The 14,929-nt window shown below is 41.6% G+C and overlaps 1 protein-coding gene across 1 annotated transcript in view; it reads right to left on the reverse strand.

Annotated features, from left to right (window-relative positions):
- LOC116984406 overlaps window positions 1-14,929 on the reverse strand; it is a 116,313-nt gene that overhangs the window by 43,314 nt on the left and 58,070 nt on the right. Inside the window, exons 55-59 of the mRNA XM_033038560.1 lie at window positions 13,091-13,360; window positions 12,288-12,560; window positions 9,497-9,763; window positions 5,945-6,220; window positions 668-940 (exon numbers count right to left, since the gene is read on the reverse strand). Coding sequence (XP_032894451.1) covers window positions 668-940; window positions 5,945-6,220; window positions 9,497-9,763; window positions 12,288-12,560; window positions 13,091-13,360 — 1,359 coding nt within the window. The remainder of the gene's footprint in view (window positions 1-667; window positions 941-5,944; window positions 6,221-9,496; window positions 9,764-12,287; window positions 12,561-13,090; window positions 13,361-14,929) is intronic.

Below are 14,929 nucleotides of genomic sequence, written 5' to 3' on the forward strand. Positions count from 1 at the left end.
CCACCATTCAATCATGGCTGATCTATCTCTCCCTCTCTACCCCATTCTCCCGCCTTCTCCCAGAACCCCTGACTAATCAAGAATCTATCTATCTCGGCCTTAAATATATCCACTGACGGCCTCCACAGCCTTCTGTGGCAAAGAATTCCACAGATTCACCACCCCTGACTAAATAAATGCCTCCTCATCTCCTTCCTAAAAGGACGTCCTTTAATTCTGAGGCTATGACCTCTAGTCCTGGACTCTCCCACTAGTGGAAACATAACATCCTCTCCACATCCACTCTATCCAAGCCTTTCATTATTCTGTATGTTTCAATGAGGTCCCCCCTCATTCTTCCAAACTCCAGCCAGTACAGGCCCAGTGCATCAAACAATAGTAAGCTAATAACAGTAGGTCTCTGTTTATTACAGGAGAGATCTGTGAAACCTTCAGAAACTGGACAGTGGAGGGGCAGCATTGTCATGTGAAATGTAAACATGGTCAAAAAACTGATCTTGTCTAATTATGAGATTGAATTAGGAAAATTGTGGTTATACGTGTGCTGATATTGCCGAGGGTGAGATTTAACAGGTCAAGACCAGGGGAAACTATTTCTGTACTATATTCCATTTATCATTTAAAAAACATTCAGATACTAAAGCTATTTGTAATATATTGTACTTACATGTGGCTTCAGAAACATTATCTGAGGTTATCTGATGAGGCCCACTAATTGTTGCCACTGTTACAATGTACAACCTTCCAGGCCGTAGGTCACTGAATACCAGTTCGGTTACTGAATGTCCCACAGTGTTTGCTTTGTGGTATCCTCCTCTATCTTTTATTTCAACTGTGAAATTTTCAACGCCTCCTGGTGGGAGGATCCAGGAAACTTTTAATGTATCAGTTCTGTTCTCATTGCTCAGAGAGATGTTTTCAGATGGTATTTTCACAGGTTCTGTGCAAAAATAAAGCAAGATAAGTGCATTATAATAAGAGTTAACAAGATAATATTACAATTATACACAGTGAATAGGATTTGGAAATAGAACAAGAAATTTTGCAACCACCCTACCCCACCTTTTGTTCTTTTTTTCCAATCTTCCAATTTTCAGCATTGATTAACATCTTTTACAAATTGAAACATTTTCAGCTCCAATGAGGTCTTGATTGAAATGTTAATTCCAGCCCATAATGCTGTTAATCTACTAGTCCATAATTTCCTAAATTACACTTCTTAACACTACTTTGAGCTGATGAATTTAAGATATATCTTACAGGATCTCAGTGTTACACGATACATTATTTAAAGTTTATATATCATTAAACCTTGCTTCGAAAAAGGAAATAAAGCAATGGAAGCCAACCCATGTCTTTACATATAGGAAATTTAGGAGTTTCTGCAGACTTTCCACTGTAAAGAATGTAGATCCCATCCTTTTTCATATTGAACACAAATACTTCAATGTTAGCTGCTACAGCTATGTGCATTTGTCAAGTCTTTTTCACCTGATACTTGGGATGGATGGCAGTGCCATGAGCAACTACTTAAACCATTTTCCATTCTTCCCCATGGGCTGGAAATCACAGGTTATACCATGCACAGTATCATCAACTGGAGCTTCAAATGCAGTTCAGACAATTCTACACCTTAAAGACTATTAAACTGATGCTAAATGATGAACTCATATGGTTCACAGTCCCTTTTCATAAGCCTGCACCAATGATTTAATTTATATCATGTCCAGGTTGGGAATTCTCTCCTTGGATTGTATCTTTGCCACACGTAAATTCAAAAGGCAATTATGGAGATATGAACTTTTTGTGATTGATTGTGAATGCTATACATTGTAGAGCAATAATACTATCTGATGCCAATAAAACATATTGAGATATAGTTATTCAAAGATACTTCAGTAATACCTCATTCATGCGCATGTGTACTGATTATACACATATTGTGTGTAGCTATATCACAGTTTCATTTAATTTAGGGCAGGTTTGAAGGGATATAGACCAAACGCAAGCAACTAGTGTAGCTGGGACATGTTGGCCGGTGTGGGCAACTTGGGCCGAAGGGCTTGTTTCCCCATTGTATCACTATGACTCCAGAGATATAGTGTGGAAAAATGTCCTTTGGCCCACAGAGTCCACACTAGCGATCACCTATACAGTAGTTCTATCCTACACATGTAGGGATGATTTTATGGATGCCAATTAACCTACAAACCTGTATGTCTTAGGAGTGTGGGAGAAAACGGAAGCACCCGGTGAAAACCCATGTGGTCACAGGGAGAACGTATAAACTATACAGGTAGCATCCATAGTCAGGATGGAACCCAAGTAACTTGTGCCGTAAGACAGCAACTCTACTGCTGCACCACTGTTGCACCCATTTTATTTTTTATTATATAGTTGCTCATGCTGCTATTTATTAGCTTATCTTGTATTCCAAACACATGTCAATCCTGACTACTCTCATCTGCTGTCTCCACACATTCTACAGCAAAGTCTACCAAAGAAAACTTAGATGCAGCAACCTTTTCTTGTCTGTCCCTCAAAGACACAGCAAATCAGTCTTATAAATGTCAGCTGGTAAGAATTCAGGACTAGCATGTTCCCGAGAAGATGAAAAAGAATCAAGGCAGAGTTCTGGAACCATAGGTAAGTTTAGGCAAAACGGAAAAGTGAACATATGTAAGGTTTAGGAAGTTGAAATCAGATAAGACACCTGCGGAATATAAAGGAAGCAGGAAATAATTTAAACAAGGAATTAGGAGAGCTAAAGGGAGCATGTAGGATTAAGGAGAATCAAAGGCATTTTATACGTATATTGGGAGCAAGAGGGTGAGCTAGCAAAAGCGTAAGTCCACTCAAGTTGAAAGAAGGGAATTTACGCATGGTGCCAGAGAAAATGGGTGTGGTGCTAAATGAGTACTTTGCTGCAGTATTCACCAAGGAGAAGGGCGTGGATAATGAGTGAGATCAGGGAAGGATATATTGATATTAAAGGGCATAATGATATCAAGGAGGAGGAGGTGATGTTGGATGTCTTTAGAAAAATAATCAAGTTGATTTGTCCCCAGAGCCTGATAGAATCAATTTACAGGGTATTAAGAGAGGTAAGCTGGGGTGTCAACAAAGACAGGCCACAGGAGAGGTCTCAAAAAATAGCTAATGTAGATCCTTTGTTTAAGAATGGCAATAGGGATTATTCAGAAAATTATAATCTAGTGATCCTAAAATGGGTTGTAGAAAAGCTATTGGAGAGGAGTCTAATGGACAGGATTTACTTGCATTTGGAAATGCTTGGATTATTGAGGATAGTCAGCTTTGCACTGGGGAGGTCTCACAAATTTGATTTGAATGTTTTTGATAGATGGATGAGGGTCGTCCACAGCTTGCTCATAGAAGTAGGTGTGGTGCGTATTATTTTGATGGGAGGTCTGTCACCGTGGTGTTCTGTAAGGATCACAGCTGGGACCTCCCTTGTTTCTAACATAAATAACGGATGAAAATGTAGGTAGTCTGATTAGAAACTGCATTCAACATGAAAATTAGTGGAATTGTGGATAGCGAGAAAGGTTGTTACAGGATACGGCATGATTGTAAATTGATTGGCGGAGAAATGGCAGATGGAGTTTAATCCAGACAAGTGTGAGGTGATAGATTTTGGGAGATCAAATGCAAGAGAAAAGTATACAGTAAATAGCCGGCCCCCTTTGGAGCATTAATATAGAGGGGGATTTTGGGTGCAAGTTCATAGCTTCTTGAAAGCGGCAACATAAGTGTATAGGATGGTAAAGTAGGTGCAAGGCATCTTTGCTTTCAATGGTCAGGGCATGTAGTATGAACGTTGGCAAGTCATGTTGCAGCTGTATAAAACTTTGATTAGGCCACATTTGGAGAGTTGTAATTCGGGTTGCCATTTAGTCGGAAAGATGTGGAAGGTTTGGAGAGAGTGCAGAAGTGGTTCACCGAGATGTTGCCCAAATTGCAGGATAGATCAGACAAATTTGAATTGTTTTCTATGGAATATCAGAGGTTGAGGAGCGACATGATAGAAGTATATAAAATTATGAGAGGCATATACATTATTTTTCCAAATGTGGATAATCTTCTTTCAATCATTTTCCTATCCTGATGCAAGACTCAATCTGTCATAACATGGAATACCCATGTTACGCTTCTTGAACAAAGGAACAACACTGGCTAGAGAGGCTAGAGAGTAGATTATTTTGTAAACGGGGAGGGATTCCAGAAATCGGAGGTGCAAAGAAACTAGGGAGTGCAGATGTAGGAATCCCAAAAAGTTAATCTGCAAGTCGAATCTGTAGTAAAGAAAGCAAACACAATGCTATCATTTATTTCTAGAGGGCTGGTATATAGAAATAGTATTGTATAGTATATCTTTATTGTCATTTTCCTGAGTACTCACATACCCAGAGGAAACAAAAAAACGTTGCTCAACCAGTGTCCATTCAGTGTGCAGTAAAAAATAAATAGAAATAAAAATACATATATCATGAACAAATTAAACACTCGTACTCTCTTTAGCACTCTCTACTAAACATCAACAGGCGTTCCGATCGGCAGCGGCACGACAGTGGCTCTGCTGCAGTGTGTCCAGGTTGGTGGTTGGTGCGCGATACTTTGGCAGGGGGCAAAGTCCGTTTATCAGCATTACAGGGATGTAATGCTGAGACTCTATAAGGTGCTGGTCAGGTAGCATTTGGAATATTGTGAGCAATTTTGGTCACCATATCTGAGGAAGGATATGCTGGCTCTGGAGAGGGTCCAGAGGAGGTATACAAGAATGCTCCCAGGAATGAGTAAGTTAACATATGATGAGCATTTGACAGCACTGGGCCTGTACTCGCTGGAGTTTAGAAGAATGAGGGGGGATCTCATTAAAACGTACAGATAGTGAAAGGTTTGGATAGAGTGGATGTGGAGAGGATGGGTGTGGAGAGGATGCTTCCACTGGTGGGAGAGTCTAGGACTAGAGGTCATAGCCTCAGAATTAAATGACGTTCTTTTAGGAAGGAGATGAGGACGAATTTATTTAGTCAGAGGTTGGAGAATCTGTGGAATTCTTTGCCACAGAAGGCTGTGGAGGCAAAGTCAGTCGATATATTTAAGGCAGAGATAGATAGATTTTTGATTAGTCGGGGTTCTGGGAGAAGGCGGGAGAATGGGGTTAGGAGGGAGAGATCATCAAGCCTATTCCGCCATTAACTCATGGCCATGATTGAATGGCGAAGTAGGCTTGATGGGCTAAATGGCCTAATTCAGCTCCTATCTTTTATGATTTAATGATACGAAGATCTCAAACAAAGCCATAACAATTTCCTACCTTGCTTCCTACAGTATTCTGGGGTACATTTCAAGAGGTCCTGGGATTTATCCACCTGAATGTTCTTATTTTAAAACATTCAACTTTTTCATGAGAGGGGAAAGTGTGGGGCAAGTTATTTGTTTACACAGAGAAAAATAGATGCCTGGAACGTGCTGGCAGTGGTGAAAGCAGATAAGATGGTAACATTTAAGAAGCATTTAGACAGCCACATGAACAAGTAAGTAATAGATGGACCATATGTAGGTAGATGGGATTAATTAGATGACATCATGAGTGTCTTAGACATGTTGGGATGAAGGGTCTGGTCCTGTGCTGTATTGTTCCATGTTGTTAATAACAGTTTTAACCACTGTTGAATTACAAACTGAAAGACAATAGACAACAGGTGCAGGAGTAGGCCATTTGGCTCTTCGAGCCAGCACCGCCATTCAATGTGATTATGGCTGATCATCCCCAGACTGAGAGAAAGACTGAAAGACTGAGAAATGAATACCGGAACCCTACATTGAGTGGTTTAATGTTAAATGAGAACAAACTTCTTAATTTGAACATTAAATGCCAATTCTATGCAGTTAATTTGATTCTCAAATGCCAGAGGATTACCTGTGTAGTCGGCTATATCGACAGATTCTGCTGGAGTACCATCCTCGGCAAGTGTGGTAACAGAAAAGCTGTAGTTGGTTCCAGATGTCAGTCCCTCCACAGTCACATTGTTATCATTTGTGGTTTTATTTCCATTGCCATTTGTGGGTGCTGGGCTTCCCTCTGTCACCACTCTATATGTGTATTCTTCTTTATATTCCTGTGGTCCTGTCCATTTTAGGGTAATGCTGCTTGTACTAAATATCAGTATTCGCAAGTTCCGAATGGGGTTTGGCTCTGTTGATAAAAACAATGAAAAATATATTTTCTGGGTAACATTTAGTATGGACATAGCAAACCCAAAGACCTATTGGATGAACTTTCAAAAATAGAACTAAATCAAGTTAGAGTTAATGCAAACATATCTCTGTACAGATATTAGCGACCCAATAAGTACTCTTTGTAATCCAAATGATAGACTGATTTTTAAAAAACAACAAAAGAAAAGTGCAGTTTGTTCAGTGATTACAACCAGCAGGTCAACATGAGAGACAAAATGCCAGCGGTAAAATCATGTTATTGTTATATTTTAGGCAATGGGAAATTAAGTTATCTGTGCCCATCATTATGCTTGTGTAACAGCCTTAGATATCCCATTCATCAAATAAACTGCCTATAAAAACCAAAAATTGACAAAAGGAGAAATCAAGAGAACACAAAAGGAATTTCACTTGTTAAAAACCCACCAGAATTATTTATTTGCCGACCCAAGTTGTTAGAACAATGCAATGAAACTTGAACTGCAAGTACAACTTTAAAGGATAAACATCAACACAGTTCAAGAACCAAGAAAGCTCATTTGCAGGAGCCGGCACAAGTCAATTGTTCATTAATATTCATCAAAACTATTCATCATGAGTATATCATAATGCTGGTAGTATTTGATATATATTCCCAGTTGCCCATGATCATGAGCTCAACTTTCTGTACTAGTTTTAATAGAATTGCATGGTTTGTTTTGCTAGTTCAGATATAACAGCAGAGTGGTTATGTTACTAGATTGATAGTCCAGATGGATGGACTGATAATTTGGAAAGCAGAATTTAATTCCCAATGTGCATGTTACTTCAATTAAGTTTGTGAAATAAATCTGGAATAAAAAGCCAGTATCATTTATTATGACAATGAAACATTACAATTTTCCTGTAAAATAGAATAATGCCCCCACAGGGAAGGAATTCTGCATTGTCATTCACCTCGACGATAGGCAATTCCTGATATAGAGCAACATGCTTATTAGATATGATAAGGCATGTGGTTGACTCAAACCAGCATGATAAACATAGAAAAAACAAACAAACATAGCATCAGACTTAAACATGACAGGCACACCTTGACTTAAAGTCATATAGTAATAATATAGTAAAAGGTCCTATGGCCCAGCTTTCCATGCCAACCAGGATAGCCATCTAAGCTGGTCTCATTTGGCCAAATTTGGCCCATATCTCCCTCAATCTTTCCTAATTTAAAATCTTTTAATTGTTTTTATTGTATTTGCTTCAACCACTCTCTCTGGCAGCTCGTTCCAGAAACACAACAGCGTCTGTGTAAGAAGTTGCCTCTGAGGTACCTTTTAAATCTTTCCCATCTCACCTTAAATCAATACCCTCTAGTTTTTGATACCTCTTACCTGGGAAGACGACTATGTGCATTAATCTTACCTATGCACCTCATGATCTTGCATACCCACATAAGATCATTCCTCCAAGGACTAAAGTCTTAGCCTGTCCAACCTCTTCCTTCCACCCTAGCAACATTCTTGTCAATCTTTTTTGCACTCTTTCCAGCTTAATCACATTTTTCATAAAGAAGGGTAACCAAAATAGTGCCCAATACTGTAAGTGTGGCCTCACTAATGTCTTATACAATGTGACATTTCAACTCCTTACGCCATGCCCTGACAGATGAAGGCCTGCATGCCAAACTCCTCGTGACCATCTTGTCTATCTCTGAGAACACTTAGACTCCTCATTTCCACTGTTCCACGACATTTTGCAGGGCCAAAGCATTCATTGTGAAAGTCCTAATCGATTTCCCAACACCTTGTACTTATCAGAATTGATCACCATTTGCCAATCCTTGACCCACTTACCTAGCTGACCCAAGCCACCTTCCAGAACTTCATCTAAAGATGACGCACATATCTCTGCAAGTACAATTTCTTCCCTAGCTTCCTACCAAGATGGACTCGATTTCCATTTTGGTCATTTGTAAACAGTTCAAGGCCACGCTACTTCCTACAAGCCAAACTGCTCCCCGACTGATACTGCTTAGTTGCTCCACAATATTCCCCGATGTAGAGAATCAGACAGAAGATGGCATTGCTGTGCCCTCTGTATATTAATGAAGAAACCTTTTTGGACAGTTAACAAATACCACCATATTTAAGCCCTTTGCACTGCAGGTGACAAGTCAATATAATGGAAGTTAAAAAATCTCCCACTAATGATTCCCTATTATTCTTCCAGATATCTGTAATCTCTGTACACATCTGCTCCCCTAATTCCCACTGACTATGTGGGGGTGGAATTATCACTATGCTCTCTCCATACGCTTATTGATTTGTACTTATCGTGTTGAATGTCAAGGTAGCAAAGTGCTTGTAAAAAGGGTACAGAATCAAAGGTCATCCTCAAGATCGGCATGGAAATGAATGATGAATAAGTTTATTGGCCAAGTATTCACATACAAGGAATTTGCCTTGGTGCTCTGCCCTCAAGTGACAACATGACATACTGTGACAGTTAGGAATGATACATAAAACATTAACAATAAAACATTATTGATTAAACATGTGAATTAAATAAAATACCAGAGTAAACGGAGGCATTGCTGTGGCTAAAGGAGGAAATAGCAGCACAGTCACAATTCCTCAGCATTATAAGGGGAATAAGGCAAGGTCCAGAGTTTTTGCTGGATCTCAAGTGCTCAGTTGTTAGATGAAATCACTTGACATGAATTGAATGAAGACACAAGTGAGACTGCAGATGTTGGAATCTGGTGCATAAAACAAAATATTGGAGGAACTCAGTGGGTCAAGACGCATCTGTCAAAACCAGACGATGTTTTGGGTCGATTCCTTATGATGTGAATTACTCTGCAATGATGACTAAGCCTTCGCTTCCACATATGTTGTTTGAACTGCTGAGTTTCTCAAGCAGTTTGTGAATGGACTAAAGACTGACTTCAGAATCCCTCATATGGTTATTTAATCTCAATACAGCTTTGGCTCAAATATAGATTTGTAAATTAGACCCATCTCATTAGACAGTCATTGGTAACACATTATTTAAAAAAATGATCTGAAGAGACAATTAACTGATGAGAAAATTGATGCATGATGTACTTTCATGTATATCCAAGTTCAATACTCACGCAAGTACAATATTTTCCACTGTAAGGAAATGGCAAAGGACTTGCTGAAAGAGAACTACACCTTGCAACGTGCTCTTGCATTAAGATTCACTTTGATAACATGAACATTTTCATTTTCACTGTCCTTATTACACTTACTGGTAAAGTGCTTGATCGACTGATTTAGACTCAGCAGTTGTCCAGGTCCAACAGTAGCCACATAAATTGTGTATTCCGTCCCAGAAATTAGGTTTTGAATTGTGGTGGCGTTTGTAGGTGCATTTACAGTCTCTGTAGTAGAACCATTGGTGTAGGTTATGTTGAAGGAACAACATCCGTCATCCATATCAGCAGGTGCTCCCCAGTTTAATGAGATAGAACTGGTATTGAAGTTCAACACACTGATAGCACCAGGAGGGTTTGGAACTGAAAGGGGAAAGAAAGTACACAGTGGTTTCAATCGGTACTAATATATGCAGATTTTTGAAGGGTTTAGTATTTCTTATTTGGAAACGCTGATTCCAATATGAATCAATTCATCATGCATCAATTTAAATGTGGTCTCACAAATATCTTATACAACTGCAACATGACCTCCCAACTTCTATACTCAATACTCTGGCTGATAACCACCTTATCTACCTGCGACTCGACCTTCAAGGAGCCATGCACCTGTACTCCTAGATCAGGGGTCGGCAACCTGGTTATGCATAGGGGCCAGGACGCGTGTCTGTGAGCGGATGGCGGGCCACATCTATCACGTGTACACATGGATCCCGCCCCCATCCCGTCCCGGATGGCAGGCATCAAATCACGTGTTCACACAGATCCCGCCTCTTCGAGGACTCCACATGGAGCACTGGCCCCTAGTTACTGGCGCTCATGAACACGGCATACCTACGGACCATTGGCTTGGCTCTGTCCTGAAGGTGGTGGCTCAAATACTCACACTCACTCGTCCCCGGCCTATTGACAACCCCAATCCCGACAGTGAAGCCCAGACACGGAAGGTGCGCGGCCGTGCCGGCGGCTTTGCGCAGGATGCGGTACAGCCAGAGCTTGACACTCATCGGCACTTGGTGGCTCCGCCATCGCGTCCACTAGCGCAGGCCTCCTTGCGTCACCGCGCCTGGGCACCGCGGCCTCGGACCCAGGCGGTACCAGAGACGACGGAAGCTTGCGGGCTGGGTAATTACGGGGGAAAAAATACGCCTGAGGCCGCATTCGGCCAGGGGGCCGTAGGTTGCCGATCCCTGTCCTAGATCCTTCTGCTTTACAACACTACCTAAAGGGCCTCCTATTTACTGTGTAGATCCTGCCCTTGTTCGAATTCTCAAAATGCAACACCTCACATTTCTCTGCGTTAAATTCCATCAACCATTCCTCCGCCCACCTGGCCAATTGATCCAGATCCTGCTGCAATCGTTCACAACCATTTTCACGATCTACAAAACCACTAATTTTTGCATCATCAACAAACTTGCTAATCTTGCCACCTATGTTCTCATCCAAATCATTGATGTAGATGACAAACAGTAACGGGCCCAGCACTGAACCCTGAGGCACACCACTAGTCACAGGCCTCCAGTCTGAGAAGCAACCTTCCACCATCACCCTCTGCTTCCTTCCATGGAGCCAATTTGCTATCCATTCAGCTATCTCTCTTTGGATTCCATGCGATCTAACCTTCCAGAGCAGCCTATCATGCGGAACCTTGATTAACGCCTTACTGGTCCATGTACACAACATCTACAGCTTTGCCCTCATCAACCTTTTTGGTCACGTCTTCAAAAAAATGAATCAGATTTGTGAGACACGACCTCCCACGTACAAAACCATGCTGACTATCCCAAATCAGCCCTTGCCCATGCAAATGCCTGCATAACCCATCCCTCAGAATATCCTCCAATACTTTCTCACAAATTGTTTTTAGAAAAATGCACCTTCAACTTGAAGCACAGTTAAAGGTGGCCAAGGCAAAGGCCTGGAATCAGAATATCAAAATCAGGAAAACAAACATTTTATAGTTTACTTTAGTTTGCAGATAAAGCACGGAAACAGGCCCTTCGGCCCACCAAGCCTTACCGACTAGCAATCCCCACACATTAACACTGTCCTACACACACTCGGGCCAATTTACACTTATGCCAAGCCAATTAACCTACAAACCTGTACGTCTTTGGAGTGCGGGAAGAAACCGAATATCTCGCAGAAAACCCTTGTGGTCACGGGGAGAATGTACAAACTCCGTACAGACAGCACCTGTAGTTGGGATCAAAGCCACATCTCTGGCCCTGAAAGCACTGTAAGGCAGCAACTCTATCACTGCGCCACAGTGCCACCCTTTATGAGGGTGGATGTGATGGAAAGGTGAATTGCAATGAATGGTCTCATTTTAAATGCACAGGTTTACATCGCGCTCTTTATCTGCATTTGTTTTATTTGTTTAGACTGAAATAAAACAAGGTTCAGTAGCATCATACCAATTTTCAAGGCAACCCGCAGTGCATGCTTAGCATTGTGATCAATTACAATCAAATGAATCAACGCGCATCCAATCACAAGGATGTGTCGACACATAAGTGAGAAACCTCATTAATAATCAGCACTTAGTGAGAATGGGACAGTGTTCATAATTGATAGTTTGATTATTCAGTAAACTACATTTCTTTGTTGATTATCAACTGCTTTGGGACAACCTAAAGTAGTATGTCAAAAAATTATAATTTTCTACTCTTTCTTCTTGGGCAAAACTCTTCCCCACCAACCCACAAAACAAAATCTGGATCAAATAATCAGTGCTAGTGAAATGCAACAGATTAAATTTGTCATTCACAGTGATTTAACTTCCTAAACCTGGCAAAGGATGCTTAAGAAAGTGTTCAACATATGCAATTTCTGATGTGTAACACAAATTCAATTGAAATTATTCTTCCCATATTCCACATACCTGTTATGCCCTGCACATTCCCAGAGGTTACATTAAACGGTCCGCTGTTTGCAATAACTGAGACATTGTACACCCGGCCAGGTCGAAGACCAGGGAATTCTACCGTAGACGTGACATTGGTACTCTCGATTTTCTTTTCCAAATTTATCACGTCTTCAACAACAACGAAGTACATCTCTACGTTGCCAGCTGGTTCATTCCAGGAGACTAACAACGTGTCCACTGTTCCATTGTTACTCACAGTGATGTTTGCTTCTGGTATCTGTTCAGGTTCTGAGGAATTAAAAACGTTTTTAAGTCTTCCAGGAGGATTGAGACTCAACACTTATTTGGCAGGAACGTACGGTTCCATGTGAGGCAAGTAATATTATTCACCAAATAAAAACACAGAAACATCTCAGCTGAGGAGTAAATCTTGAATGGGGTTGCAACTGATAAGAATGTATTAGAAAGACTACTAAACTAAATTCTGCACATACTCAAATGTTAAGCTAAAAACAAAAAAAAGGGTGGGGGGGGGGGGCGGGATCGCGGATCAGCAGTTTAAGCTGTATCTGTGGAAAGAACATTTCAAGTCAAGTTTAAAGATGAGCTGGTATACATCAAGCTTACATTCACCACTGAAATAGTGCAAGCAGCCAAAGGCACAGCAGGAATAGCACAGCAAATTAAAATGACAGATACTCTCCATAGAGTGGTGGTGTTCAGCAAACCAGCTTCCAGTTTGTGGGTGTTTTCATCACTGTAAATTAATTTTTTCCTATAATTTACTATAAAGAGAAGCCATAGTCTGCACAACTTACGCGTGTAGCTGGATATCTCTACGCCATCCGCCTGGATGTTGGCTACCTGTGTTATAATTGTGAAGGTGTAGTTGATTCCAGGTGTCAGGTCTGTCAGAGTCGCATTTTCAATATTTACAGTTAAATTTTGAGTGTTGGCAGGTTTCAAACTTTCTTTCGTCAATACCAGATATGAATAGGTATCTTTATATTCTATTGGTTGTGTCCAATTCAAAGTTACAGAGGTGGTATCAACCTTAACAATTTGTATGTTGCTCACCATATTTGGTTCTGTAGGGGATAAAGAAAAACAACTTTATTGATGAAATGCTCCAGGCAAACCTATTACTGACAATAAATATACTTTAGAAACCTACAATGGCTCAGATATTATGGTTAATGTAAAACAGATGGTGCCAAATGTTCATTACATTTGCATTTCCCACGCAGAACTTCTGTGGCGTTTTTGTACTCTTTGTTCTGTGTGAACAATTTAAGGGACTGCACATTTCCTTGACGGATCCATGTTATCAATCCTTGCTAAGATAAGCAGGCCTGGAAATGTGTCTACACTATTGATCAAGGTTTTAAATGTTATTCTGTAACATCTAATGCTTTTTGAAAGGCTCTTCAAAATGTGTGTACTTTATTGGTGAAATTCTAAGGTGAGAGAGACGAGATTTAATTCAAACCAGAGTAGCAACTTTTTCCACTCAGAGGGTATTGGGTATATTGGCTGAGCTGCCAGAGGAGGTATTAAGGCAGGTACTCTTACAGCATTTAAAGGCACTTGGACAGGCACATGGAAAGAAGTTTTAGTGGGATATGGGCCAAATTGGATGAGCTTAGTCTCAGGTTATAGTTTGAGAAACAGTATAGAAATAGGTCCTTTAGCCCACTGAATCCTTGCTATCGTTGATCACAAGTATTTGCAACATACGAGGAATTTCATTTGCCATACAGTTATATCAATAGAAAGTAACAGAACACACAATACATTTTAACATAAACATCCACCACAATGACTCCTCCACATTCCTCACTGTGCTGGAAGGCGAAAAAAAGTTCAATCTCTTTCCTTCTTTGTCCTCCTGCGGTCAGGGGCCTCGAGTCTTCCATTGACGGGATGATCTTGACTCCAGTAGCCTACGGCGTTTCAGCCCTCGTGTGGGGGGGATCAAGCTTCCGCATCCGGGGGGGGGGGATCTCAGCTACCCCGCGCCGAGTGATCAGACCCTGGGTCGGGATTGATCGAACCTTCTGTGTCGTTGGAGCTCCCGACATCAACGGTCTCTACCAGAGACTGCAAACTCCTTGATGTTAAAGTCCGCAGGCCGTGGTTGGAGAGTCGATCCCAGGCAAAGGATCGGCTCCGATAGTGTGTGTGGGCAGGGGGGGGGGGGGGGGGGGTTTATGGGAGGGGAGGTGGGGTTGCGTGGGAGGGGGGTGTGTGGGCGGGGGGGGAGGGGGGAGAGAGCTCTTAGAAAAGACGGGGAAGAGCCATGGAGGATAGGGGGGTATCACGGGGAAGAGGGGGCAGGAGCCAGCGAGGAGGACCTGGAGGGCGAAGGGGCTGGAGCTGGCGGCGCGATGGGGACTCACAGCGGGCGCTGGTTGCTGGTTGTTCTCCCCCACCGGGATCAGAATCTCCTCTTTCCGTTTGGCGACATCGGCGACATCTCCGACTCCGCGCCACACCGGGCTGGGCCGCTTCCAGTCCCTCCGAAAATTTTGTAGATTCGAGACCTCCGCAGGCCATCCAGAGCGTCCCTCAGCTCCAATAAAGACGCGATGGCGCAAATGTTAATATTGGCTAAATTAAAGACACCATAAAATGGAGGATCCCATGTACTTGTCAGA

Source organism: Amblyraja radiata, chromosome 20 (genome assembly GCF_010909765.2).
Source record: "Amblyraja radiata isolate CabotCenter1 chromosome 20, sAmbRad1.1.pri, whole genome shotgun sequence".
NCBI classification, from domain to species: domain Eukaryota; kingdom Metazoa; phylum Chordata; class Chondrichthyes; order Rajiformes; family Rajidae; genus Amblyraja; species Amblyraja radiata.